Raw genomic sequence first — 24,108 nt, forward strand, 5'->3', positions numbered from 1 at the left:
GGAGGAACCAGGTCAAGTTATGGAAGACTTCCATGATAGACTCTTCAATCTCATTCCTATCGGGAACCCACCTGAACACCCAAGATCACCCGACCCATCCTCTGCTTTAGACATGCGAGTTGAAGATGTGCATCCCACTGCAGGCAAGGTGATACGTATGGATGAAATGGTGCATCAGAGATGGAGGAGAGAATTTGGAGGATCTGATACCAACGGAGACGTGGTGATGGAAGATTTGGGAGAGGGGACATCCATGAAGACAAACATGTTTGCACCATTTGAGTCTGAGCTAGAGTGGAGAGTTGCCTGCTGGGCCATTCAGGACGGCATAGGTCACAAATCATTTGATTGACTCATGGCGATACCTGGGGTGAGCATTGGTTCTATTTTACCTCACAATTGTCTTTCTGCTTAACGCATTCTAACAACAGGTCTCTGAAAGACTAGGTCTCTCATACCATAATATTAGGGGATTGCACAAGATTGTCGACAGTGTACCTCCACGTGCTTGCTGGAAGACTTGTGAACTTTGGTTCAAGAATGACCCAGAGCACAAACATATCATCTATCATCGGAATCCGATTGACGCTGTCAAGACATTACTTGGAAATCCAGCACACGCAAATGATATTGTCTATAGACCCAAGAGAGTTTTCACCAATGCTTCTAGGGATAGTAGGATCTACAATGAGATGTGGACTGGGGACTGGTGGAACACTGTCCAAGTGAGCGTCCAATGACTTCTACCCCTGGTAGTACTGGTTTACTGATTCTTCACTTTTCATTGACTCAGGACAGACTTCCAGCAGGGTCTTGTGTGGCTCCAGTCATCATCGCCACTGACAAGACCCAGCTCACCCAGTTTGCTGGCGACAAGACTGCCTACCCTGTCTACCTTACCTTGGGGAACCTTCCCAGAGCCATTAGACGGAAACCATCCCAGCATGCCTGTATCCTTGTTGCATACCTTTCTGTCAGCAAGATGGTTGGCGCTGAGCTCAGCAAGAAACAAAAATCTACCCGCATTCAACAGCTCTTCCATGACTCTATGTGGATAGTTTTGGAGCCACTAATAGAAGCAGGAAAAAGCGGTGTTGAGGTGACTGGAGGAGATGGTAAAGTGCACATGGTGCACCCGATACTGGCTTGCTATGTGGCAGATTACCCAGAGCAGTGCCTGGTAACTTGTGCTAAATACGGGACCTGTCCCAAGTGCGAGGTGGATGATAGCCAGATGGGAGATGGAGAACCGGGTCCATGGAGGACCCAATGCAAAACCTCCAAGATAATAGAAGCTGCCAGGGCCAACTCTACATCTATCAGCAACTTTCAGGAGCGCTGCAAGCAGGACAATGTATCAGGAGGGGTGAGGCGCCCATTCTGGGAGAGGTTCCCACATTGCGACATACACATGTCCATCACCCCTGATGTACTACACCAGTTGTACCAGGGGGTGGTAAAGCACCTCGTCCACTGGTGCAGCAACGTGATGACTGAAGCTGAGTTGGATGCTAGGATTAGATCACTTCTGCCTTGTTTTGGTATGCGACATTTCAAGAACGGATGGTCTCGCCTGGCTCAGATATCAGGGAAGGAGAGGAAAGACATGGGAAGGATACTTCTGGGGTGCATAATAGGGAAAGCTCCATCTCAAGTGAGTTAATTGTTAGACAAATCATGGTGGATCAACCAGTTACTCACTCACTCACCTTTAAAAATTATAGATGGTAGCCTGTTATCGATCACTACTGGATTTCATATATATATCTCAATATCCTTCACACAACAAGGACTCTCTGGGTTATCTTCAAGTGGCCTTAGAGCAGTACCATGCCAACAAGTGCATCTTGATTGATCTAGGCATCCGCGATCACTTCAACATCCCTAAGCTGCACTCCATGCAGCATTATGCTGAGTGTATTAGAGATTTTGGTACTACTGATAATTACAACACAGAAATGTTTGAGCGTTTCCACATTGACTATGCAAAGGAGGGGTGGAGGGCTACCAATTTCAGGGATGAACTACCACAGATGACTCAGTGGTTGAGTCATCAGGAAAAGGTCGCAATGTTTGAAACCTACTTGAAGGACTATCATCGGACTGAAGTAGAGAGGGAGCAGGAGGAACAGGATGCATTAGAGTCTGAAACGCGTCCAGGAGTAGGGCTAGCAATATCCAAGAAGCTGGCATCACCTTCTCAGCCACTCTCCAGCATCATATCGAAACACAGATGTCCTTCTTTTTTGCACCATTTGAGGGTGTATCTTAATCGCTTTCTTCCCAGAGGGGAAGCCATATCACGCATTCAGCTCCCTCACGCACGCTTACCCTTCCATCAACTGGATGTCTGGCACACCTTTAAATTTTCATTGGACACTCTTGGTAATGATGTAGATGGCCAGGAGGAGATAGATTCAGTCAGGGCTAAGCCAGGGAAAGGCAGAGCTGAGGACGTGGGAGATGGGAGATTTGATGTTGTAGTTGTCGCTCAGTCAGATGAAGCTGAGTCCACTGGACTTCATGGTGCGCTACCTATACTTCCTATCAAGTTAAGCTTTACTGACCAATACATTTGCAGGTATGAAAGTTGGAAGGCTAAAAGTCATTTTTCGCCTTCCAGACTCTATTCCAATGATGGATGATGCTATAGTTGCCTGGCCTAAGGAACATTTGGCTTATGTGGAATGGCTCACACTCTCTAAACAGCCAGGACGTCATCATAATATATATTCAGTCACTAAGGCTATTGGCCTGAACAACAATATTGTTTCAGGTGACATAGTTTCTCTTTCTACTATACGTCAATCTTGTCATCTTATTCCTCACTTGGGTCCTAACATTAGTTGGCCTTCCAGCTGGAAGTCTGGTAATGTTTTGGACTTATGCAACAGTTTTCTTCTTAACAATTGGTCAAGTAAATTTGCTTATCAGACGCTTTGGTAGTCAATACTTAGTATATATATGATTTGTGTGATTTATAGCAAGAGTCTAACTCTATATCACTCAAGTTGTGAATATAGCGTACATATATTTAAATATAGCCCATAGTGTCTCTATTTGAATAAACAGCCAAAAATGGCAAAAACCCTTTTTCCTGATGTAGCCGTGCTGAGGAGCTCAAGTGACTGCAAAAAGACCTCGTGAGTACAGGACTCACTTTGTTTAAGTAGTGCAAACATGTATCCACCGTGGCTGTCCGGGATATGACAGTCCTCGCCTCTTAATAGTCGTATGAAAGGCGCAGTAAATCGACTACTCAACGTTCTCAAAACTTAAATTCAATTTTCAATTCATTTCACGGCCTTGGTTCGAGCCTCCTGAGCAGCAGAGGGGGAAGCCCTCAACCCGCTGGGGCCATCCCAGATGATGCTACACAGGAGTTTGGAGGCGGACTCCCCCATTCTCAAATGCCACACCAGGCAAACTTACAATGAGACACCCCTCGCATGACACCAAAAACAAAAACAAAAACAAGAGCTAACATTCTACTAGCTACCCTAAACATGAAGGGCCGCTGTAGCACTGGAGCTTGCGCTGAGCACGTATTCTCTTATTTCTCGATACACGTCCAATGCCCATTACACACTAATGTAACCCGATGCTAACCCGCACAACCCGACGCAAACCCGACGCTTTGACTAGTGGACCCGACATTTCGGCCGCATCGGACCCGATATTTTCCCGCGCTCTTGTCCTATCCGTGTCCCGTCCCGTCTTGCTAGCCCCACTAGGTGCGTAGTTGATTATTTCACACATTACTCACATCGTAGCGAGCGCTATTACATGTTTTCCCATCATCCACAGCACCTCATGTTTATTTACATGTACTTCGGACCTGAAATCGTCGGCCACTACTTTTGCCTACGGCCTTCCGGATTTCTACGTACTTATATATATATTGGACTGACTACGAGTATTTTCATGATCCAAGTAGTAGGGAGCCGTTCCCCGATACTTAGTGGTCAAACCTGATATTTCGTAGTTCTTAGTTGACATTGCAAATATTACCACTCTTTCTATCCAAATACCCGCCGTTATCATATATCCGCATACTGCTCGCTTTCCCAACGTTCGCTATCGCCCTTCCCGCTAACCCACTAAACCCGCACCCAAAACACGCTAACCTGAAACCCAAAAACATCGGACCCGACGCTTTGGCATCGGACATCGTAGATATACCTTCGGACTTTGTTTCCCGCGCTCGGACCCCCGACCATTTTATCATTTCACTAACTACAGACCAATCCAATAGCTAACCCCTCGGGTCGAACGCACTTGTCTTGCAAGTATAAGCGGACTAGGCTGTGCATGACCACAACATTTTTATATTGCTGGCTACTTACTTTGTGTAGTGCCCAGCAATTGTTGTATCTCTACACCGCGCATCTACACTACTAGGAAACAATAACGAAATATCTAAATGGTCAGCACTCCATCACGTCATGAGAGAAAAAAAGATTGGTATCATGTGCATCCAAGAGACCCACCTACTGCCTGAACACGAAGCACAAATTGAGACACTATACTCAAAAAGAATAAAAGTATTGAACTCACGAGACCCCCTCCGCCCAGGCAACTCTGCAGGCATTGCCTTCGTAATAAACAAAGAAATACTTGACCTGAACGATCTAAAAACAACTGAGATCATTCCAGGAAGAGCCTTAGCGCTAAGAATAAAGTGGCACAACGAAATGTACCTGACACTAGCAAATATATACGCCCCAAACAATCATGCGCAACACCCTGATTTCTGGAACACAATCACGAGACTGTGGCAAGAAAATAACATACCAAACCCTGACTTCCTAATGGGAGATTTCAACATCACGGAAGACGCCCTAGACCGCGCCCCTGCCCATCTCGACAACGAACAAGCAATAGAAGCACTCCGAAACCTAAGATTCCAACTGAATATACAAGACTCCTGGAGAATGAATAACCCAACAATGAGAGCCTTTGCATTCTACAGTAATACAAACTCACATTCGCGTCTTGATCACATCTACTCCTCACCAGCCCACGAACTTAGCATCTACGGATGGGACTCGTGCACTTCAGCTATACCAACAGATCATAGAATGATCCTAGTCAGATACGCACCGACAAACACCCCATTCATGGGGAAAGGCCGATGGTCATGGCCGATAAGCCTACTAAACGATGAGAAGTTCATAAAAAAGATTAGCAAAATAGGTAGACAGAAATCACCAACCTTCAACAACGGTCAGAGGCAGAGAACCCACAATGAAGCTGGGAAGACTTCAAATCAAAAATAAGGCACAATGTGAAAACCACTGCAAAAGAACATCTATACAAAATTAGACAATGAGTGAGGCAACTTGAAGAAGACCTGCACAAAACAACAGAAAACAAGGACATCGACACAAATGAATCAACACGCCAACAAAAAGCATGGATCAAATGTGAAATCACCCACCTCGAAAACAAAAGATTCAAGAACAAACAACAACAAGCCCAGGCAAAATGGGCAGCCAAGGGCGAAACAATAAGCAAATATTGGTCTAGAATAAACAGCAGTAAGAAGCCGCGTGACATCATACACAGACTAAAAATACCTAATCAAAACCGCCTAGCCTTGCGATCAGACCACATGGCACAAATCGCGCATGATTACCATGAAAGTCTTCAAGAAGACTCCCTATCAGACCAAGAAAAGGACATAAGAGCGACAGAAATAAGAAACACACTGCGAGAAATACCTCAAGCACAAAAACTGCAAAACGAAAACTCACCACTACACAACCCGCTAAAGGAAAATAGCATACTCAAAGCACTATACGCCTCAAAAGCAGGCAGCGCAGCCGGCATAGATGGGATACCATACGAAGTCTGGAAAAGTCTGCATGAAAAACACTTAGACGATAGGAAAAAAGACATTCCAAGCTTCGACATAATGAAAACTCTCACCATAGTCATAAACAACATACAAAAACATGGTGTTGACGACCAAACAGATTTCTCGCTGGGCTGGATGTGCCCCATATACAAGAAAAAAGACAGGACCGAGATAGCGAACTACCACCCGATAACCCTACTGAACACTGACTATAAGATTCTCACAAAAGCATTAGCAATGCAGCTAGCTCGAGAGATACACTCACTAATTCACCCCGATCAAAGTGGATTTATACCATGAAGGTCCATTTTCGACCCTATCTGGCTAGCACAACTGATGATAGACTACGCAGACATCGCCGAGGAAAACGGAGTCCTGATTGCACTAGATCAAGAAAAAGCATATGATAGAATAAAACACGACTACTTACTAGCGTCCCTCGAAACTTTCAACCTCCCACAAACCTTCATCAAAACTATAAAAGCGCTATACTCAAACACTTACACCAGAGTCGCTGTAAATGGCGTCCTGAGTACTCCCTTCAAAGTTACGAGAGGAGTATGCCAAGGCAACCCCCTCTCGTGCCTCCTCTTTGACCTGGCTATAGAGCCACTAGCATGTACCCTTAGAAACTCGGATAAACTATCTGGATATAACATACCAGGACTTACCGATAAAATCATCGTCAACCTATATGCAGATGACACGACAATATTCCTAAGTGAAACGGACAAATATAGCGACCTGGAGAGCATCCTGTCGAGATGGTGCACTGCGTCAGGTGCGAAGTTCAACCTAGAAAAAACAGAAATCATCCCTTTAGGCTCGAAAATACACCAAGACCGAATACTCCAGACTAGAATAATACACCCTATGGACCCCCCTCTAGATGAAAACATAAGAACAGCACCTGATGGACACCCTATTAGATCCCTAGGTGCATGGATAGGCAATAAAACGAGCAACTTAACTCCTTGGGAACCCATACTAAACAACATCAACACGGCATTTAAAAGATGGAACAACAGCCACCCCACACTTGAAGGGAAGAGACTGATAGTACAAATGATGGCAGGAGGGATGACGCAGTTCCTCGCGAAAGCGCAAGGCATGCCTAAAAGTATCGAATCAGCACTTATAAAAATGATAAGAAACTTCGTCTGGAACGACGTCCACACCCCACCAATCAATATAGAACAAATGTACAAAACAAAAGAAGAAGGCGGCATCAATCTGCTCGACATAAAATCAAGAAACAACGCAATAGAAATCATCTGGGTCAAGTCCTACCTAGACCTATCCACATCCAGGCCAACTTGGGCCCTTTTAATGGACCTAATACTGAACAACATTAGACCGTGCGTCAACGATAATGAAAACAACAACACTAACCCCTTTTTAACATCATGGACCCCCCCAATAAGAGGTAATAAAATGAACTCCCTACCATGTGCGGCACAAATGCTCTTAAAGACCGCTAAAAATACAATATCAGTTTCACGCCTATCAAAATTTCGAAAGACCTGAAAAAGAACTTACCGGCATGGAGCCATATAGGAACCCCAACAAACGCCTACCACAAAACAAAAACTAAATGCCTGAATGAAACACACAAGTCGACAAAGGTTAAAAACCTCATAAAAATACGCAAGAGACTTACTGTTACAACCGCTATCTCATACTTTCTTCAGTCTTACGATATGCCTTCCTTTTTTGAACTTGTACTTACTATCTCACGATGACTTGGTCTGTGCGCACATATGGATCTATTTAAGCACATGTATTACGCTTGTATTCTTTACTTGAATCTTACTAGGTTTTACCTGGAACATCTTTCGCTTAAGACCTCCAATCTTAAGTCGTCTTGAAACCCGATTCTTAGTCAAAGCACTCCTTTGACTAAGTCCACAGAACTCTCTCTTGTCTGAGAGACTGAGAATCTCAACGACCGAAAACTCTGTCGAGTTGTCATTGTTAGAACTATCCTAGTTCGTAACACTTACCCACATCAACAACGAAGACCGACACTACCCTCAGAAAAACTGCCCCTGCTCAGCATGCCAAAAAGACCGCAGAAAAGGATGCAAAGACCCCCATAAATGCGCCCAGACCGCAAATGAAATCCTATTTAGAATCGCCCCAAAATTTAACACGAAAACAAAACCCAAAAAAGACGGTCTATCACTCACCTGGCAGAGAAAAGAAAAAAACCACCAAGCTCATAAAAGCAGACAAGGAGAGATCCTTTTCAACCCCACCACTACCATCCGCTCAAACCTTACAGACTGCTTTAGAATCTTCTCGAACCCAGAACATAACTCCCTCACCCCAGCCCACAGACTACAAGCGCCAGCAAGAGGCCTAAACCTACTACAAGACCATATCACAATCTTCACTGATGGCTCATGTATAAATAATGGGAAGGAAAACTCACAGAGCGGAGGCAGTATATGGCTCAGAGAGAACCACCCGAAAAATCTTGCCTTCAGAATCCCAGGAAACAAACACTCTAACCAAATAGCCGAGATATCAGCAATACTTCTGGCACTGCCATACATACCAATAACATTCATAACTGACTCGAGGTACGCAATAAACTGCCTCACGAAACATCTCCCAACATGGGAGGATGACAGCTGGATAGGGACAGCGAATAGCGAATTCATAAAAGCAACAGTGTACCAACTGAGGAGAAGATCAGCTCAGACATCATTTGAATGGACAAAAGGTCACAATGGCCAACATGGGAATGAACAGGCAGACAGACTGGCAAAAGAAGGGGCAAACAAACCCCTAGCAGACGAACTCGATTTATCTATCCCAGACGACTTTAACCTACAAGGAGCGAAACTATCAACAATCACGCAAGCCTTAGCATATAAAGGTATACGAGAACACATACCGTTTGCCCCAAGACGAAAGACTATGAGCAACCTCGACATCACCAGATTCGCTATCCAAGAACTGACAGGACAACTCGAAACCGACGCCTCAATATGGACAGGCTGCAGACATAAAGACCTATCAAAAAAAGTAAGACAATTCATATACAAAGCCATGCACAGCGCGCATAGAATAGGCGAATACTGGAATAACATACCCACATATGAACAACGCGCGAGATGCACATACTGTAACGCAGACAATGAATCCATGGAACACATACTGATAGATTGCCCTCACAACACAAACTCCCTGATCTGGTCCCTGGCCAAAAACACCTGGCCCACGAAATACGGAGCCTGGCCACGAATAAACCTTGGAACAGTCCTAGGGTGCGGTGACATAAGCCTTACACACCCACAACAGTACAACGAACAACAAAACGACATACCTGAAAACCGCCCAAACCAACAATCACAGAAAGGAGCATCGCGTCTACTAAAAATACTTATATCCGAATCAGCGTACCTCATTTGGGTCATGAGATGCGAGAGAACGATAAACGGCACTGACTGTTCCCCACAAACAACCGCAAAGAGATGGACATCAATAATCAACAAAAGATTACAAATAGACAGACTTACAGCAAGAAAAATTAACCGCACCATATCCTTCCAAAACCTGGTCACATCAACCTGGACTGACATAATCACGTCCACAGACCCCCTACCCAAAAACTGGGCCATTGCCCTCGAGGTTTTAGTGGGTATCCAACAACCCAGGCCCTCTCCGAACGAGGCCACCAGGTAGTCAAGAGTCCCACACACCCCGCATAACGGGAGTGCGTAAGTGCATTTTTCCTCGGACCGAAGCTCTAAGCTCCGCTATAGCGCATATCTGTAGAACTAGATTTACTCGGTTGCTACAAATATATATCGCTTGTCCAAAAAAAAAATTCATTCAGGCGGTTTCAGTGCAAATTTGTTTATGTACCAAAAACGGAACCAACTATAAAGCTCACATGACACGGGCATACCTCGCTCCTTGAAGTCGGGATGCGCCCAAGCAGGAAAAGGACGTTGTGGCCGGGCCACCGCATTAATGGTAATTTTCCTCCACCGTCCCACATAACGGTGCATTTCAACCAGACGTCGCTGTGGTCCAGTACACCTTGACCCTTTGTCAAACATGATGCTGGCTGCAAGGAAAGCCGTAACTGTTTGGCTTTTCCTTGCCTTTGAACGGGTTTTGACTGCACAGACACCTCTGTTGAGTCATGTGCCTCCATCCTTTTACCCGGTCGAAGATGATCTTGGACAATGGGATCTTCATAAAGCGCCCGCGATGAACGCGACAGGACATCTGGTGTTCGAAACTGCCAATTCCCTGCTTCAACACTGGGCGAACACGCATTATCGTATTGGTATCTAAAAATACCGAACGCCACGCAGGTGTCACAACTGATCATTTACGTTCTGCAGGTCATACAATAGTCCCAGGGACTGTTCCCGTGGGCACTCTCCTCTACCATGGAGCCGCCGGTCCCCGTATGCCGACTGCTTTAGATTGGGTGGCCATAGAGCCAGATCTCTCCTTAATGTTCTCCAAAGGGCCAATTGAAACAGGGTGCTGGCACCTCACCCTTGCAGTCACTCGGCCGATGAAAGTGCTCTATTTTGACGGAAGCAGCGCTGCGAACCTCCTCGAGGGCACCATGGACACTCAAGATCTCGTGGCATGGTCGAAAATGAAACCCGAGTGGGTGTGGAATGAAAAGCAGCGCATCAAGGATCTGTGTAAATGGGGTCAAAAGTATGGCTTGAATGGCTTTGTGAGGTTCGTTAGATTTTGAGATGTGTCAATGCCTTACGCTGATCTGCGAGTTATAGAATGGAAGTGAATTTGTGCGGGCCCATACACAGTTCATTGAGGATATGTTTTTGACGACGGTCATAGTGAAATCATGATTTGTGACTTTACCTCTCACATGGAGGTCGTTTCGTTTTTGAATATCGAGAGCACTCGCATCGTCAGGGGCTCGCCAGATGACCCCACTACCGGTGAGCAACCATGTCCATGTTTTGACGTAGGTCTGATTTATTCTCGGACATCAGTGCATCATATTTTTGATATATTGCATTCTGCTTCATGGCGCGAAAATTATCCAGGAGAGACCCGAATTATCCTTGATTTTTCTGGGCTCGTCTCTTTCTACGACACCGCTCTTGTTCCTTCCTTGGTGCCGCGCCGTGTAGGCTTGGAGCGGTGGGATCATCGGGTGGGAGGAATATCATCGGAGGATATAGAACGTGTTCAACACAGGCTAGATCAAGCGTTAGTACGACCACCCGTTACAGCCAGCGGCATTGACTGGAAAACGGTCTTGCGGGTGGTGGTTGATCGATATGCCAGCCGCCTGGATTTTGTGCAGTACCTGTTGAACATGACGCTAGACGATAGGTCGATCTTTGATCATGCACAACAAATTCAGAGACGACTGCGCACCGTACTTTTGCCCTACACTGTGTTTTCAGCTCTACCTCCCAATACCTCTGTCACTGCCAACACGACAAATCTGTGGGCTGCGCCAGTTTTTCGGGAGTGTGCTACATCACACACGGCCTCCATAGTAGCTCGGGGGACGACATTGATGCCCTCTGAACGTCTGCTTCTGCAGGCGGTGCGGGAAACTACGCATGAAATATGCCGCGTCGCCACGAAGATGTGGGCTTCTGGAATGATTATTGGAGTCGACCCCCTTTATCCTCCGGAACAACTCCCTGAAGCCGATCACATACATACCCTCATGGACGAATGGAAGGAGGATTTGACACGGTTGATCTCCTGGTTGGACTGGAGTGTGTGGGTGAAGTGCCGACCGGCCTGTGGTTTTGAGGTAATCAAGTCAAGTTGTTTACGAAATGACTGACCTCGTCGTGTAGGAGATGTGCTACTTGCCTACTTGGCCCTATGGGTTTTTCCCGACTCCTGGCGGACCACATCAATTCCCGCGGAACAGTGCTTCCTTATGGCCAGACCCAAACAAAGGGGAATGGAAGAGACCGCAACCAAAGTGCATCAGACGGCGGGAGCCATATAATTTTTAGGATATAGAATTCACATGCATTATTACTGACATACACGTCTTTTGTCATAGTCCTTGTAAAATCATTGCAGTAGAGTTTAAGAGCGCCGCGCGCGACACATGTATTCTAACGAAGGATGTGGTACTATCTAGCGCTGCATCCAAATACGTGACTCCTCGCGACTGGTGTTAGTTATTGATGATACGCACTGGAAGCTTGTGCGTATTTGAAGCAAACACGGACGAATTCAGAGTAGCGGATCGAATATATGGCTCGGGAACTACGATTCCTGGTTGCGAACTTGACATTTTTATCTTGGCTCAGCTGTCAGGTCACCCGCGCACGTCGTCCGCCGACCTGCACCCTCGTGGTGTCATGCTACTCGCATCGGCCGGTAAATTCTGAGAAAGTTTACAGTATCAAGTAAACATAATCCTATTGTGCGAACAGCTCATATATCTGGAGCCTCAGATTCTACAATCGTACCTACAATTTACCTACTTTGATGTACACCAATGAATCTGAGCTCACCCCTTACGTCGCCGAAGCGGGCCAATTATCGAAACCAATGTCAATACCTAAATAGTATATGTCAGTATAATCACCTTCGCAGCTATTACTAACACTCACCCCAGGGAGGCATGACAAAACGGTTCTGCTTGCCACCCGCAGCGACACCGTCAAGAATTTTGATATCCTCTGGCGTCAGCAAATTGTATGCCTCTAGTGCGCCAGTCAAGTTAGATTCGATACGGGATGGCGACATTGATTTGGGAAGGACAACTATGTCCTTTTTCACTGCATTCAGATCCGTCAGCTACCACTCTCTTGCGCAGGGCGAATGACAGGCATGAACGCACGCAGGTAGCCGAGAAGAACATCGGACGTGCTCTTGAGGTTATGCTTCTTTGCGATCTCTGTGGCAGACTCATCGGTCAACAGTGGAGCGCCGGTCGAACCAAGGGGAGAGTATGCTTGCGGAACAATTTTCTTCGACTTCAAGTAGTCCAACAGCTTCAGCTGCGGATTGTACAGGTGAAGCTCAAGCTATAAATTGCAATGGTCAGTTTGGAACGGGCGTCGTTGCGTCGAACATGCCTGGTTAACAGCCGGTATGATCTCAGCTGTCGGCAAAATCTTCTCAAGCATCATCTCGGAGAAGTTTGACGTGCCGATTGCCTTGACTTTACCTTTCTTTACCATAGCCTCCATAGCCTTCCATGTGTCCCTGATGTCCCGTGATTCATCGAGGTCAAATTTTCCGTTGGGGAGCATCGGTACGAGTGGGTCACTCCCGTTCGGGTTCAGCGGAATGGGCCAGTGGATAAGGTAAACTAATAAATGAAACGGTTCGTGTCAGTCAAAAAAGTCGAGCTCGTACTTGGATGAATGCAGATCCTACGGTCAAGATACGTTGTTCCCAATTTTGCGAGTGTCAGGTCGAGGCATTCCTCAACACGCCTATGGTATGTACCCCAAAGCTTGCTGGTGATCTATAAACACCCAGGTGAACAGGCGAACGAATCCATGAAATATGTTATACGCACGAACACTTCCTCTCGCGGGACGCCTGATATACGCAGACCATCACCGATTTCCTTCTCATTCCCATAATACCTTCCATGCAATGTGGACATCAGATTTATTTCGCAATCAAAAAAATGGTTCCTACAAAGCGCAATCAATGTGTCTATAGCCCACCTTGAGCCCATGTTCCACAGCGCAAATGATTTCACTGGTATTGGGTTCTGATTGCCATGTTCCTGGGCCGTTATTCAGTCCGACATCTCATCTTCAACCATGTTAAAGAACTCACCGAGTCCGATAGCAGGGACAGTCTGCCCATTGTGGAGGGCGATGAGATGAGACAACATGGGTAACTAGAGACCTTAAGCTGACAACGGTACAAAATGGGATAGAAATGAGACGTGTTAGTAGGTGACACGAAGAGGGATAGGACTAGGATTAGAGATGAGGACTTTTGGAGGAGCTTTCGATCGTTCTTGGAACGGGGATCTCACTGTAAGATTTGCTGTAGATATGAGTGTACATGAGCAGTATATATACGTTTTCGAATACTTGACTAGGCCGGAACGAGCGTGGTGAGCATATGACAAGGTGAAAATACTTCGGCAAGGCAAGCGTATCGTGAAGTTGTTGGATTAGAGAGCACCGACAACTCGGAGCTGGAGACTGACAAAGCGCGCTGCGCGCTTTGTAATATTCCCCGACTCTACGGAGTAGAGAGAGGGTCAGTATGTCAGTCCAGGCACCTACGGACAGCGTATATAATATTTGATATTCAACATTCGCTGTCATGTCACGTGACGCACAAACCAGACAACGAATCGTGGGATAGAGTCGTCTCTTGAAGGCGTTTGTTGTCTTCATGCTGCCCTGTATTGCACAAAAATGGGTTTGTCCGCCCTGGTGGGCTTCTGGTTGTGTGGCATACAACATTCAACTTCACGAAGGATCACACTCGCCCAAACTCCCATCCTTCTAGTACCTGGTCGACTAAACCATCGACTAGTGCTGCCCTTCCTCCGCTCATAGATGCAAAATCTCTGTCCTGAAGATGCTGATTCTCCGAGGTGACATGCAACTACTGCATGATATTTTACCAAACTCGAATTCTGGGGGCATGAGTGTGCCGGGCATACCAAATTCTGGAGATGCGACTTCTCTAGGAGGAGGATTTTTGGTCGGTCTCGCAACCCAAGAGGAAACCATTGTTTGGTTCATCTACACTCTACCCCTCTTTCATGACAGACGCTGCTCAGTAGTTCTAGAATCTCCATCGCTGCGACAAGAAAGGCGGCTTCTATATGCATTCATCTACACCCCTTCGGCTGTGGTGATGCGAAATGATGCAAAGGATTGGGTATCGCCGTATGACTCACGAGTGCAGCAGTGAATGTTGCCTCCACAGACAAATTATCCTTTTCCTATTCGAGCAGCAGGGGAGTAAAAATATCGTCTTGGGAAGCCTTGGGATGGGAGTATTCAGAGATAATGTCGAAGGTGGTAGCAGGGCTATGGAGAGAACATTGGTTTGGAGATGCTGCTCGATTCAACGCATCCTTTTATCGAGCTTTGTTCGGTATCGTTGAAGAGAAATACTGTGCGTAGTGTCTACCATAGGGCCCCGCCCCACAGGACAATAAACAAGGATAAAATAAATAAAAATGTTCGACAGGAAACCTTCATGACGTTCAAGGGTGTGCTTAATCAAAGCATCTCAGTAGTAGTTCAACGAGTGTTCAGTTCGATAACTGTAGTATATTTGTACATTTATTTGTGAAAGAACTTGAACGCTGAGGTATAGGTGTACGCTAACAGTGGCAGCAGAATGGTCGATTTATGCACAAGTTTGAGCAATGAAGTATGAGCTCACACACATTTAGGCCCACATAGCCCGGAACTTTTCATGGAACTCTTCGAGCGCACCGTTGACCACTTCGAAAACTCTCCAGTCCGCACCCGACACTCCTGGCGGTCGCTGCGCCGATTCTCCCTGCTTCACAGACGCCTCCTCTTCTTCATCCTCCCACTGGACTGGTTCAAGGGATGCATATCCACTGTCCGCATCCTCATCAAGGTCTGCATTCCCTGGTGTCGCACCTTTTCCGCCAACGGACCCCCTTTGAAGGAGTTGCTCAAGTACCGCACGCACAGTCATTAGCGTGAGATCAAAGTCTTGCAATAAAAACCAAACATCACCCCGCCTGACTGCATTCGCAGCGGCAAGAGCCGCCACCTGGCCGTGCATGTAGAAGTCAAGGAGGTATGCGTTCAGCGCGTATTTTCCGTCTTCTTGGTTGGTTCCCCCGGTGATGCTTTCGAATGATGGGATGGTGTGTTCGTTCAGGCTCAGCCCACGTCGAGCCGTTTGAGCGAGGTCGCGAACACTGTTGAAGTGATCATCGTGGCCCGAGTTAGCCACAAAGAGCGATCGTGCGACAACACGGATCGCGGTACGGTGAAGATGGTCGCGAATGAGCGACGGTCCATCTTCCGCAGTACCTGATATATTCCTTTTGCTAAGAGGTAGGATATGATCGGGCCCAAGGTCATCTTGGTGCTGGGCCCCGTAGGTAAGGGCATATCCGGTGAAAATCTGGAGAATTTCATGCTCTTGGTCTATGAGCACGTCACGAGCTGTCTTAGACAGCGGTGGTAGTACGACCATTGATGGCGACTTCTTCACCACCTCCATGATGTACTCCTCTTTCATGCAAGCAGAAGGCAGGTACCGCCGCCCAAAGAGGTTAGCCATCAACAGGATGAAGTCACGCTTCGCAAGCCTCAGGCTAGGTTGGGCACAAATTTGATGGACTACGCCGCTGCGAAGCAGAGCAACTAGGGCCAAGTTGCTGGGCTCCGTGTAATACAGATGTGCGGCTATTCCAAAAAGATTGAGCGGCTTCCCTTGCTCATCGAGCAGACGAGCACGACGCAAGTAGTCGATCGAGAAACGTAGATGGTGCAAAAGTTGGTTTCTTCCTTCCTCAGAGCCAAAGCTGATTTGTGGGAGGCGGAAGAGCCGTTGCACAGCAGCGACAGCAGTCAGTGGAGTAATCGGAACCTTCCAGCAGATTGAACAGGCGTACAACGAGAGTCGATGTTACAGGGAAACTTGCAGAGAGGGATGGCAGTTTCGAGAAAACCAGTCTCTGTACCCTGCTCATGGGAAGAGCATAGAAAACGACTTTACCGAGTGTGTCATATCCTCGCCGTCCAGCGCGTCCCGCACATTGACGATACTAGGGCCATCAATTAATGACGAATAAGTGAAATTATGGGAAACGAACCATGAGTGCAGTGAGGAAGGGTGAATCGCCGCAGAAAATCGAAGTTTTGGTCGGGGCATTGATACCTAAGGCAAGAGTGCCTGTAAATGCAGCCTAAGGTTAGAAACCCTACAGAAGTAACGGAACACTTACCCGTTGCGAAAATCACGCGCACGAAGCCACGGCGAAAGAGACTTGATCCGCTGTCAGACAATGGTGCTACATTTTAAACAAAGCTTACCTCTCAACCAGAGAGCGATACCCTTTGTTCATACCAGCATGGTGAACAGCAATCCCACGCCTTAAACATTTCATTGCCCATTCAGGTAGAAAGAGTCTCCGCCTCGCAAAATCGGCAATATCCTCTTCAAGCTCCGATGGAGTGTACGAAATACCTTGACCAGCGAAGGAGAAGTCTGACAAGGGATCATCGGGTCTAAAGGATGCTTGCCATTCACTCGTGTCAGCACGCTTATCCTCTTCATCGGTCTTGTGTTTCGATGCTCGTGCAGCTTGGCGTTCCCGCTCTTTTGCGTTCTGAAGGTATGCTTCATATTGTGCCATTTTGCGTTTCCATTCCGGACTAGTTTTGCGCCATCTGCCTTCCTTGTTTTCGAGCACCTTGTTCAATTTTATGGCCATATATTCGCAATCGCTTCGATCGAATGAGAAGAATATACCGGGCTAAATGAATAAGGATCACATGAACATAGAGAAAGAAAGTGCGTCGGGTACTCACGAGGTCCCCCTGTGCGTGAAGATCGGCAACTAGATGAATGATATTCTCGCTAGATACAACACGACTAGGTGCAGAGTTCAACACTCTGTCTGGGATACGAGATAAATCATCATCTTGGAGCTGGATAATGACGCGCGACAACGGCGTCCCGGAGTCTTGCGAATCGAAGGAGGATAACAACGGGATGAGGTGCTGTTTTAGAGCCTCTTCGTATTGGATTACGTCCTTCTGCTGAAGCAGTTTGCTAGACGAAAAGAATACCGCAGGATCGAGGGCAGCGAGAATGGAGGGCTGGAGGGCTTTGCACGTACTTAGAGCACGATATAAATGCAATGTATCCACTGCTTCCAATGCAAGATCGGAGGGGAGAGAACGTGCACTGGACGAAAGAATGGACAGCGGATGCAGAAATCGCATCCGTTCTGTAGTCTTGTACGTTGAAAGGCCTTGGAAGGCATCTTTCGGCTTCTCGTGGATGTTGTAGTAGAACTTTCTCAAGTGCGAATATCGATGGGGATAATGCACGAACTTGTGCTGGAACCCACCCGCTTTCTGAACGCTCTCGAGCCATTCGTTGAACTTTTCTGGTGCTCCAACTGTGGCGGACAGACCTCTATCCATGCGGGAATTAATACATCAACAGTTGAATGTAAAAGTGACGTACATGACAGGACAGGGACACAGAAGCAGAATCTGTTCCCAAACAGCTCCGCCCTCCTGCTGGCCGATTGTGTGAATCTCGTCAAGGACGACACTGCAGTAGGACGTGAGAGGGAAATATATATGCATCAAACTGACATTCATACTATTTGAGTCGGGGGGTCCACATCTTGGCGAGTGGAGGAGATAAGAGCATGATCGCCAGTATGTCAGGGACGGTGACAAGGATTTGGCAGTTCTGCGGATCGTGGACTCGGTAGTCGCGGGAATGAATGGCCCAACAGCTCCCTGTAATTGAATCAGAGATGGTCACTTGTTGGATATGAGTACATGAGTACTCACGACCGTTGAGATCCTTGCTAAACCTAGCATAAATCTCGGCTGCAACCTGAGCGACAAGGGCTTTTGTCGGTGCAATATAAACGAGTATCCCGTCATCAGTCCCTCGGAGAATCTTCTCCATAGCGTAATACGAGATGAAGGTCTTCCCCGCGCTGGTAGGAGCTATAAATAACTGAGTGGTTGTTCTACCTCCGAAACAAAGCATCACTAACCTACGACGAGAAGAGACATATTTTGGTCGACAGCGTCAAGCACCTCGCGTTGCCACGCATCTGGCTTGAAGGTCACTCTTGTGTCAGCCTGACTGTCCATACTTCTATCCATGAATTCCCCAAATAGCCGGAGTTGCCAAATAATAGGGTGCTCTTGGATTCGCATAAAGTCATAGACCGCGGTCTTGGTTTTGGACTTGACCACCTTGACGAAGCGAAAAGTTAGCGGCCTGTCATCAGCCGAACCTGAGACCACGAAGCTATCAATGTAGTCGCTGAAGCCGAGGGTAATCAACACGCTTGTGATTGCGTTAGCCATTTCTTTTGTGCTAAAGCCGATCTCCCAAACTTCCTTGACGAGACGCATGATCGACAGGGAATATTTGTCACGAGTCGCCGAGGAGTCTGGATTAGCGGACTGGATCCACTCTCGAAGCAGACGGTGCATACGATAGACTCGAAGTTCCGCACCTACGGATGCCTCCCTAGTTCGCGGATTGCGGGTAAGAACTTGCAGGCACTTTTCGAGACTAGCGCCATCCAGGCTTTCCATCTCTTGAACGCGGGACGCGATCCATGCTGCAGAATCAGATGCTTGTTTAGATTCCTTTTTGGCAATATTCTGTTCGCGGATGGCATCGGCTTTTGATGGCTTGCTGGTACTTTTGCCTGACGAACGAACGTGAACAACTTTTGGCTGGGGGTCTATGATGAGCGAGAGAAGTAAGAGTTAATATGCCTGAGTACCGACCTTCACGCTACGCTGATTCGCAAGGGACGCTGCAGATGGTATTTTCACTTGTTCGAGGACAGCTCCTAACGCCCCTGTAAGGGTGCTGGCTTGGTCATGCAAGTTCTTCATGAAGCGCTGGTCCGAACGAAGCTTCCGATTACGCTGCCATTCAGTCATCGGTGCTGTAGCCTCTCCTCCGAGGTGCTGGGGTAGAATGGATTTTTTATGGTTGTGCCAATGCTGCGTGTCAAAAAAGTGTGTATCCTCTTTTGATGTTTTATTTTGAGAAGAACGAGCGGGTGGGAGGACAACATCGGACTCGTCACTAGTGCTGCTATCATCCCACTCGTCAGACTCTTCTCCACTAGAAGCAACAGGCTCTACGGGATTGGGGCGTGTGACACCCTCCGTAATACCCTCCGTAACAATGCGGACGGCAGAAAGCTCCTCGTCGAACACTCGGTTGGAGAACGGAAGGAGCTTGAGGGGAATTGGTATCTCATACAAGTCATCAGGAAGGAAAGATACGCTCAAATGCGAAAAGTCAAGGTGCGGGAGCTTCAACTCAAAAAAGATATCTTCTGCATCTTTGACCACAGTCGGTCCCAGGACCTCGGTCAACGACTGAGCTGGATGCTCGGAAAGATAGCGCAAGATACAAAGGAATACACGAATATCAATGTCGAGGGATGCATCGTTTGCTACGATGACTGCTTCTGTCGCTCGAAGGATATGAGGTAGAAAGGATTCCGTCAATGAAGTGGAAAGGTCAGGTTTCATTGACGGCAGGCGCCGCGCTCGATCCTGGACGGAGACATTCTTGAGAAGAAGGGCGTGGATGATAAAAACAGCAAGTAGCAATGACTGAGTGTCGCTCTTGAATACTGAAAGATATGACAATCCAACATCCTTCAAGGCCGCACGGAGGTCGAAGACAGATGGGGATACTGATGCTTCACCGAGAACGCAGCTGCGGACTTGATCGAATGGCCCTTGTTCATGACTGGCAAGAATGTCCCTGGCAGCGACGCCCGCGGATAAAACAGCATTGGGAAAATGCCCTCCATGGCTTGAGCGAAGCTTTGATTCAAAAACGAAAGTTAAGATCTATAGCATGACCAACAATCAGGTAAGAAAATAGAACAGGGAGGAAGACGCGGTGCGACCTTAGTGTCCTTGAAATCAGCACCCTGGAGCGGCGCCATTGCCAAGCCACTAGCCAGTAAATCGAAGATAAATAATCGTTGAGTGAGTATTTGATGGGCAGCGAATTGTCTGACTCCTTCCTTCAGTGTACCACCATCATTGACCATGACAAACATTGGCTATATGGGAGTGAGAAGAAATTATCATGTTTTGTGAGACGAAGTTCTACCTTCACTTGAACACGATAATCGAGCCAATTTTTGTCGGAGAGACTCGTAAAGGTGAAGGTATTCACCGAATCCAGCGACTGGAGGTGCTTATATAGGAGTCTTCTGGCTAGGGCTCGAGATGCAACAATAAATTCCGACTCCCCCGCTCGCAGCACTAGGTGTCGGTTGACTAAGACATATCAGTAAGATAGACTGAGATGGTGAGATGGGGAAGCGGCCTCACCATCAAAGAAAACGATATCGAAGTTCGCTGATCGATTTCGAAAGTTCTGTAGTATCTGTTCTAGTAAATAGATCGCATGAATGATTTGAAAAGATGGATCTTCAACAGTGCCATCGCCCGAGTCATGTCAGATAAAAACTATCTGCACTAGACCACAATGACATACCGTCATCCTTCGCTAGTGCGAGCAGACGATCATCAAGCACGACTTGGAGTAAAGAATGACCTGGGATGTAGATCAGCATCAACCTGAAGGTTAGACGACTGACAAGTCAAACGAGTACCATCTATAACGAAAGGTTCTGCACCGGCATAGTCGCCGATTAGGTCCATCCAGCGACCATTCCTACTTTCAGGCGCATACCACGTTGAATCGACCCAGTCCAAAGCTTCTGTAATAGTACATGATTTTGATAGATCGGAGTCCTCGATGGCTCGCTCGATATCAACTTCAAACTCCTCGAAATCCATAGTGCGGATGGTAGCGTGAGTGGGATCCAAGTGATCTGCAGTTTTTTAATGGTCCGTCTAGGGCAGACAGGTCGGCTTCCGAAAGTGGAGATGGCCAGGATAATCACCTCGAGGCGCAACCACTGAGGAGATCGATCATCAATGATACGGCACGAGGCTGCTATCTAAGACTACTAGTATAGGGCGGCGCTTGCTCGCCCAATACAGAAGGAAGCTTTATGTAAATTGGGGTGACTCGGTCATTGAGAGCGTTCTCGGACCGCTGAATTCTCGGTTGAGTTCATAATGCTTATCGATGGCAAGAGACTTTGCAAGCAGGGTATTAAGAAGTTGAGCAATATCAAATGATCATTCGTACTCAGCTAAATCTTCGCGAAGTTCAAGTTCGCACATGCATCTCCGATGATTCTCCATCGATAACAAACTTGAGTTGGTCGCTAGGCAGAGCTAGGCAGGCATGTAGGGTCATTACTACTCACGAGACGAACGCTCAAGCTTTAAGCTAAGCCCGAAGCCTCGCCGAAAGCTGGGGCAGTAATTGAAAATGATCGCGCGAATAACATATCGAGGATATGTGGCACCATTGATCTTCGGTCACGATCATGGAGAAGGCTAAGTTTAGGCCTAGCCGCTCGAGTTGACCGCACCGTCGCTGATTGCGGGTATCAGAAAATCGAGTCAGAAAGAGTGAAATGGAAGTACCCAGAAATGAAAAGACTAGACAAAGTTCCAGACCCTGGCGCTACTATAGTAGATGATTGAGTCATGGGACTATCATGAGGTAACAACGGCTAGAAGCAAAAGAGTCTGAACTTGTCACACGCCAACCTCTAATATTTAATAGTACATACGTACGTGGAGTCGCACCGGCCGGACCGTCCGCACTGCAGCTGGCAGCAGCCGGAACTTGGCCGGAACTAACGCTTGGATCATCGACCGCACCATGCACATTGCAGAGTACTATATCACATTTACTCGTGGCGCCCGAGACCTGGCAGAACATTTTCCAAAACCACGTAGATCCGTTATCTCTGGGCACCGCGTGAACAAATATTGTCTGTGGCTTGAGGCTGATTCCGATGGAATCTCACGATGTCAACGATGATCTCGTGCAGGTCATAGTCATAGTCAGCACAAGGAGATAACAGCGTGTCGTTAACCTCAAACTGTCTTTTGTTACCTATGGCATCTCATTCCACCACCCTTAATAACGGCCAGATCATCCCTGCCATCGGGCTGGGTGAGCTCACGAACTCAGTTCAGGGTTGACGACTTACTGACAAACGGAACAGGAACATGGCAATCGAAACCCAATGAAGTTGCCCGCGCTGTCGAACATGCGCTGAAGGCAGGCTACAGACACATCGACTGTGCTTGGTAGGAAAATCTTGATTGACCATGAAATAATCATAATGAACGCTTCACACTAAAGGGCGTACGGGAACGAAAAGGAAGTCGGAGAGGGCCTGCGTGCATCGGGCGTTCCGCGGGAGGAAGTGTTTGTGCGTATGACACATCTCACGGATTCGTTACCCTGTTCACCTGGGTATTGATAGATCACCAGCAAGCTTTGGGGCACATACCATAAACGTGTTGAGCAATGCCTTGACCAGACACTTGCAAACTTGGGAACAACATATCTTGATCGTGGGATCTGCATTTCTCTGGCCTTGTCTGATTGACACTGACAGTTATTAATTATCAGTTTACCTTGTGCACTGGCCTATCGCGATGAACCCGAACGGAAGTCACCCTGTAATGCCGATGCGCCCGAACGGAAATCGTGACATTGATGAATCCTGGGACATCAGGGATACATGGAAGGGTATGGAGGCCATGGTAAAGAAGGGTAAAGTCAAGGCAATCGGCGCATCAAACTTCTCCCAGACGGTACTCGAGAAGATTTTACCCACAGCTGAGATCATACCGGCTGTCAATCAGGTGTGTTGGACATAATGTCACCATTCAAAACTGACCATTGAAACACGTAGCTTGAAATTCATCTGTACAATCCGCAGCTCGAACTTCTTGATTACTTGAAGTCGAAGAAGATTGTTCCACAGGCGTACTCGCCCCTTGGTTCAACCAATTCTCCACTGTTGACCGATGAGTCTGCCACAGAGATCGCAAAGAAGCATGGCCTCAAGAGCACGTCCGATGTCCTTCTAGGCTACCTGTGTGCGTTAATACTTGTCATTCGCTCTATGCAAAAGAATTGTAGTTGATGTGTCTCATCGTAGTGGCGAAGGATATCATTGTCCTTCCCAAATCAGTGACACCATCCCGTATCGAGTCTAACTTGACCGGTGCGCTAGAGGCATACAGTGTGCTGACACCAGAGGACATCAAAGTCCTTGACGGTGTAGCTGCGGGTGGCAAGCAGAAGCGTTTCATCATGCCTCCCTGGGGTGAGTGTTAATAATAGCTGCGAAGGGTTGGTACTGAATTGTGCTATCCAGGTATTGACCTCGGCTTCGATAATTGGCCCACTGCAACAAAGTGAGCAATAGGCGCAGTCATTCATTGATGTATATGATTGAGTAAATTGGAGTGCACGACTGTAACATCTAAGGCAGACATGAAACCATCTGCATCAGTAGAGCTGCATGTATTTCATGAATGCATTTTCACACCGTTGATTGGCTGATGATCTGGTGAACACATGAAACATATGCAATGTGACCGTACAATGAAATGACACGAATCAGGAGTGAGCAAGTGCCTCCATTC

At 47.2% G+C, this 24,108-nt stretch overlaps 6 protein-coding genes across 6 annotated transcripts; 4 read left to right on the forward strand and 2 right to left on the reverse strand.

The window, feature by feature from the left end:
• Positions 1-19: 19 nt before the first annotated feature.
• F5147DRAFT_746414 (uncharacterized protein) lies at positions 20-2,415 on the forward strand (the record flags this gene model as incomplete). The annotated part of the gene is made up of 5 exons (XM_041439842.1): positions 20-301; positions 540-725; positions 794-1,654; positions 1,725-2,108; positions 2,398-2,415. The coding sequence occupies 5 exons, from the start codon at positions 20-22 to the stop codon at positions 2,413-2,415; spliced, it is 1,731 nt and encodes a 576-aa protein (XP_041291431.1).
• A 3,199-nt stretch (positions 2,416-5,614) lies between these two features.
• Positions 5,615-5,986, forward strand: F5147DRAFT_522560 (uncharacterized protein; the record flags this gene model as incomplete). Its single annotated transcript, XM_041429936.1, has 1 exon — positions 5,615-5,986. A coding segment is annotated over one exon (372 nt), but the record flags the coding sequence as incomplete, so codon positions are not given.
• A 3,786-nt stretch (positions 5,987-9,772) lies between these two features.
• Positions 9,773-12,084, forward strand: F5147DRAFT_838049 (uncharacterized protein). Its single transcript, XM_041444121.1, has 6 exons — positions 9,773-10,166; positions 10,225-10,579; positions 10,633-10,647; positions 10,700-10,803; positions 10,858-11,639; positions 11,686-12,084. Exons 1-6 carry the CDS (start codon positions 9,932-9,934, stop codon positions 11,848-11,850), a joined length of 1,656 nt encoding a protein of 551 aa, XP_041291433.1. The 5' UTR covers positions 9,773-9,931; the 3' UTR covers positions 11,851-12,084.
• A 183-nt stretch (positions 12,085-12,267) lies between these two features.
• F5147DRAFT_702308 (NADP-dependent oxidoreductase domain-containing protein) lies at positions 12,268-13,871 on the reverse strand. Its single transcript, XM_041437781.1, has 9 exons — positions 13,646-13,871; positions 13,502-13,592; positions 13,377-13,446; positions 13,232-13,322; positions 12,928-13,163; positions 12,690-12,876; positions 12,460-12,627; positions 12,361-12,407; positions 12,268-12,303 (listed from the first exon to the last, which is right to left on the reverse strand). Exons 1-8 carry the CDS (start codon positions 13,701-13,703, stop codon positions 12,364-12,366), a joined length of 945 nt encoding a protein of 314 aa, XP_041291434.1. The 5' UTR covers positions 13,704-13,871; the 3' UTR covers positions 12,268-12,303; positions 12,361-12,363.
• Positions 13,872-15,232: 1,361 nt separating this feature from the next.
• Positions 15,233-21,378, reverse strand: F5147DRAFT_761885 (uncharacterized protein; the record flags this gene model as incomplete). The annotated part of the gene is made up of 16 exons (XM_041440547.1): positions 15,233-16,417; positions 16,443-16,595; positions 16,644-16,723; positions 16,776-16,816; positions 16,864-17,306; positions 17,362-17,974; positions 18,026-18,115; positions 18,168-18,309; positions 18,364-18,525; positions 18,576-19,272; positions 19,327-20,415; positions 20,475-20,633; positions 20,684-20,853; positions 20,908-21,006; positions 21,074-21,133; positions 21,177-21,378. 16 exons carry the CDS (start codon positions 21,376-21,378, stop codon positions 15,233-15,235), a joined length of 5,385 nt encoding a protein of 1,794 aa, XP_041291435.1.
• Positions 21,379-22,203: 825 nt separating this feature from the next.
• F5147DRAFT_702331 (Aldo keto reductase) lies at positions 22,204-24,101 on the forward strand. Its single transcript, XM_041437782.1, has 8 exons — positions 22,204-22,618; positions 22,671-22,755; positions 22,811-22,880; positions 22,935-23,025; positions 23,084-23,319; positions 23,370-23,556; positions 23,619-23,786; positions 23,838-24,101. Exons 1-8 carry the CDS (start codon positions 22,561-22,563, stop codon positions 23,879-23,881), a joined length of 939 nt encoding a protein of 312 aa, XP_041291436.1. The 5' UTR covers positions 22,204-22,560; the 3' UTR covers positions 23,882-24,101.
• Positions 24,102-24,108: the final 7 nt, after the last annotated feature.

Source organism: Suillus discolor, assembly GCF_016758755.1.
Source record: "Suillus discolor strain FC423 chromosome Unknown F5147scaffold_37, whole genome shotgun sequence".
Lineage (NCBI taxonomy): Eukaryota > Fungi > Basidiomycota > Agaricomycetes > Boletales > Suillaceae > Suillus > Suillus discolor.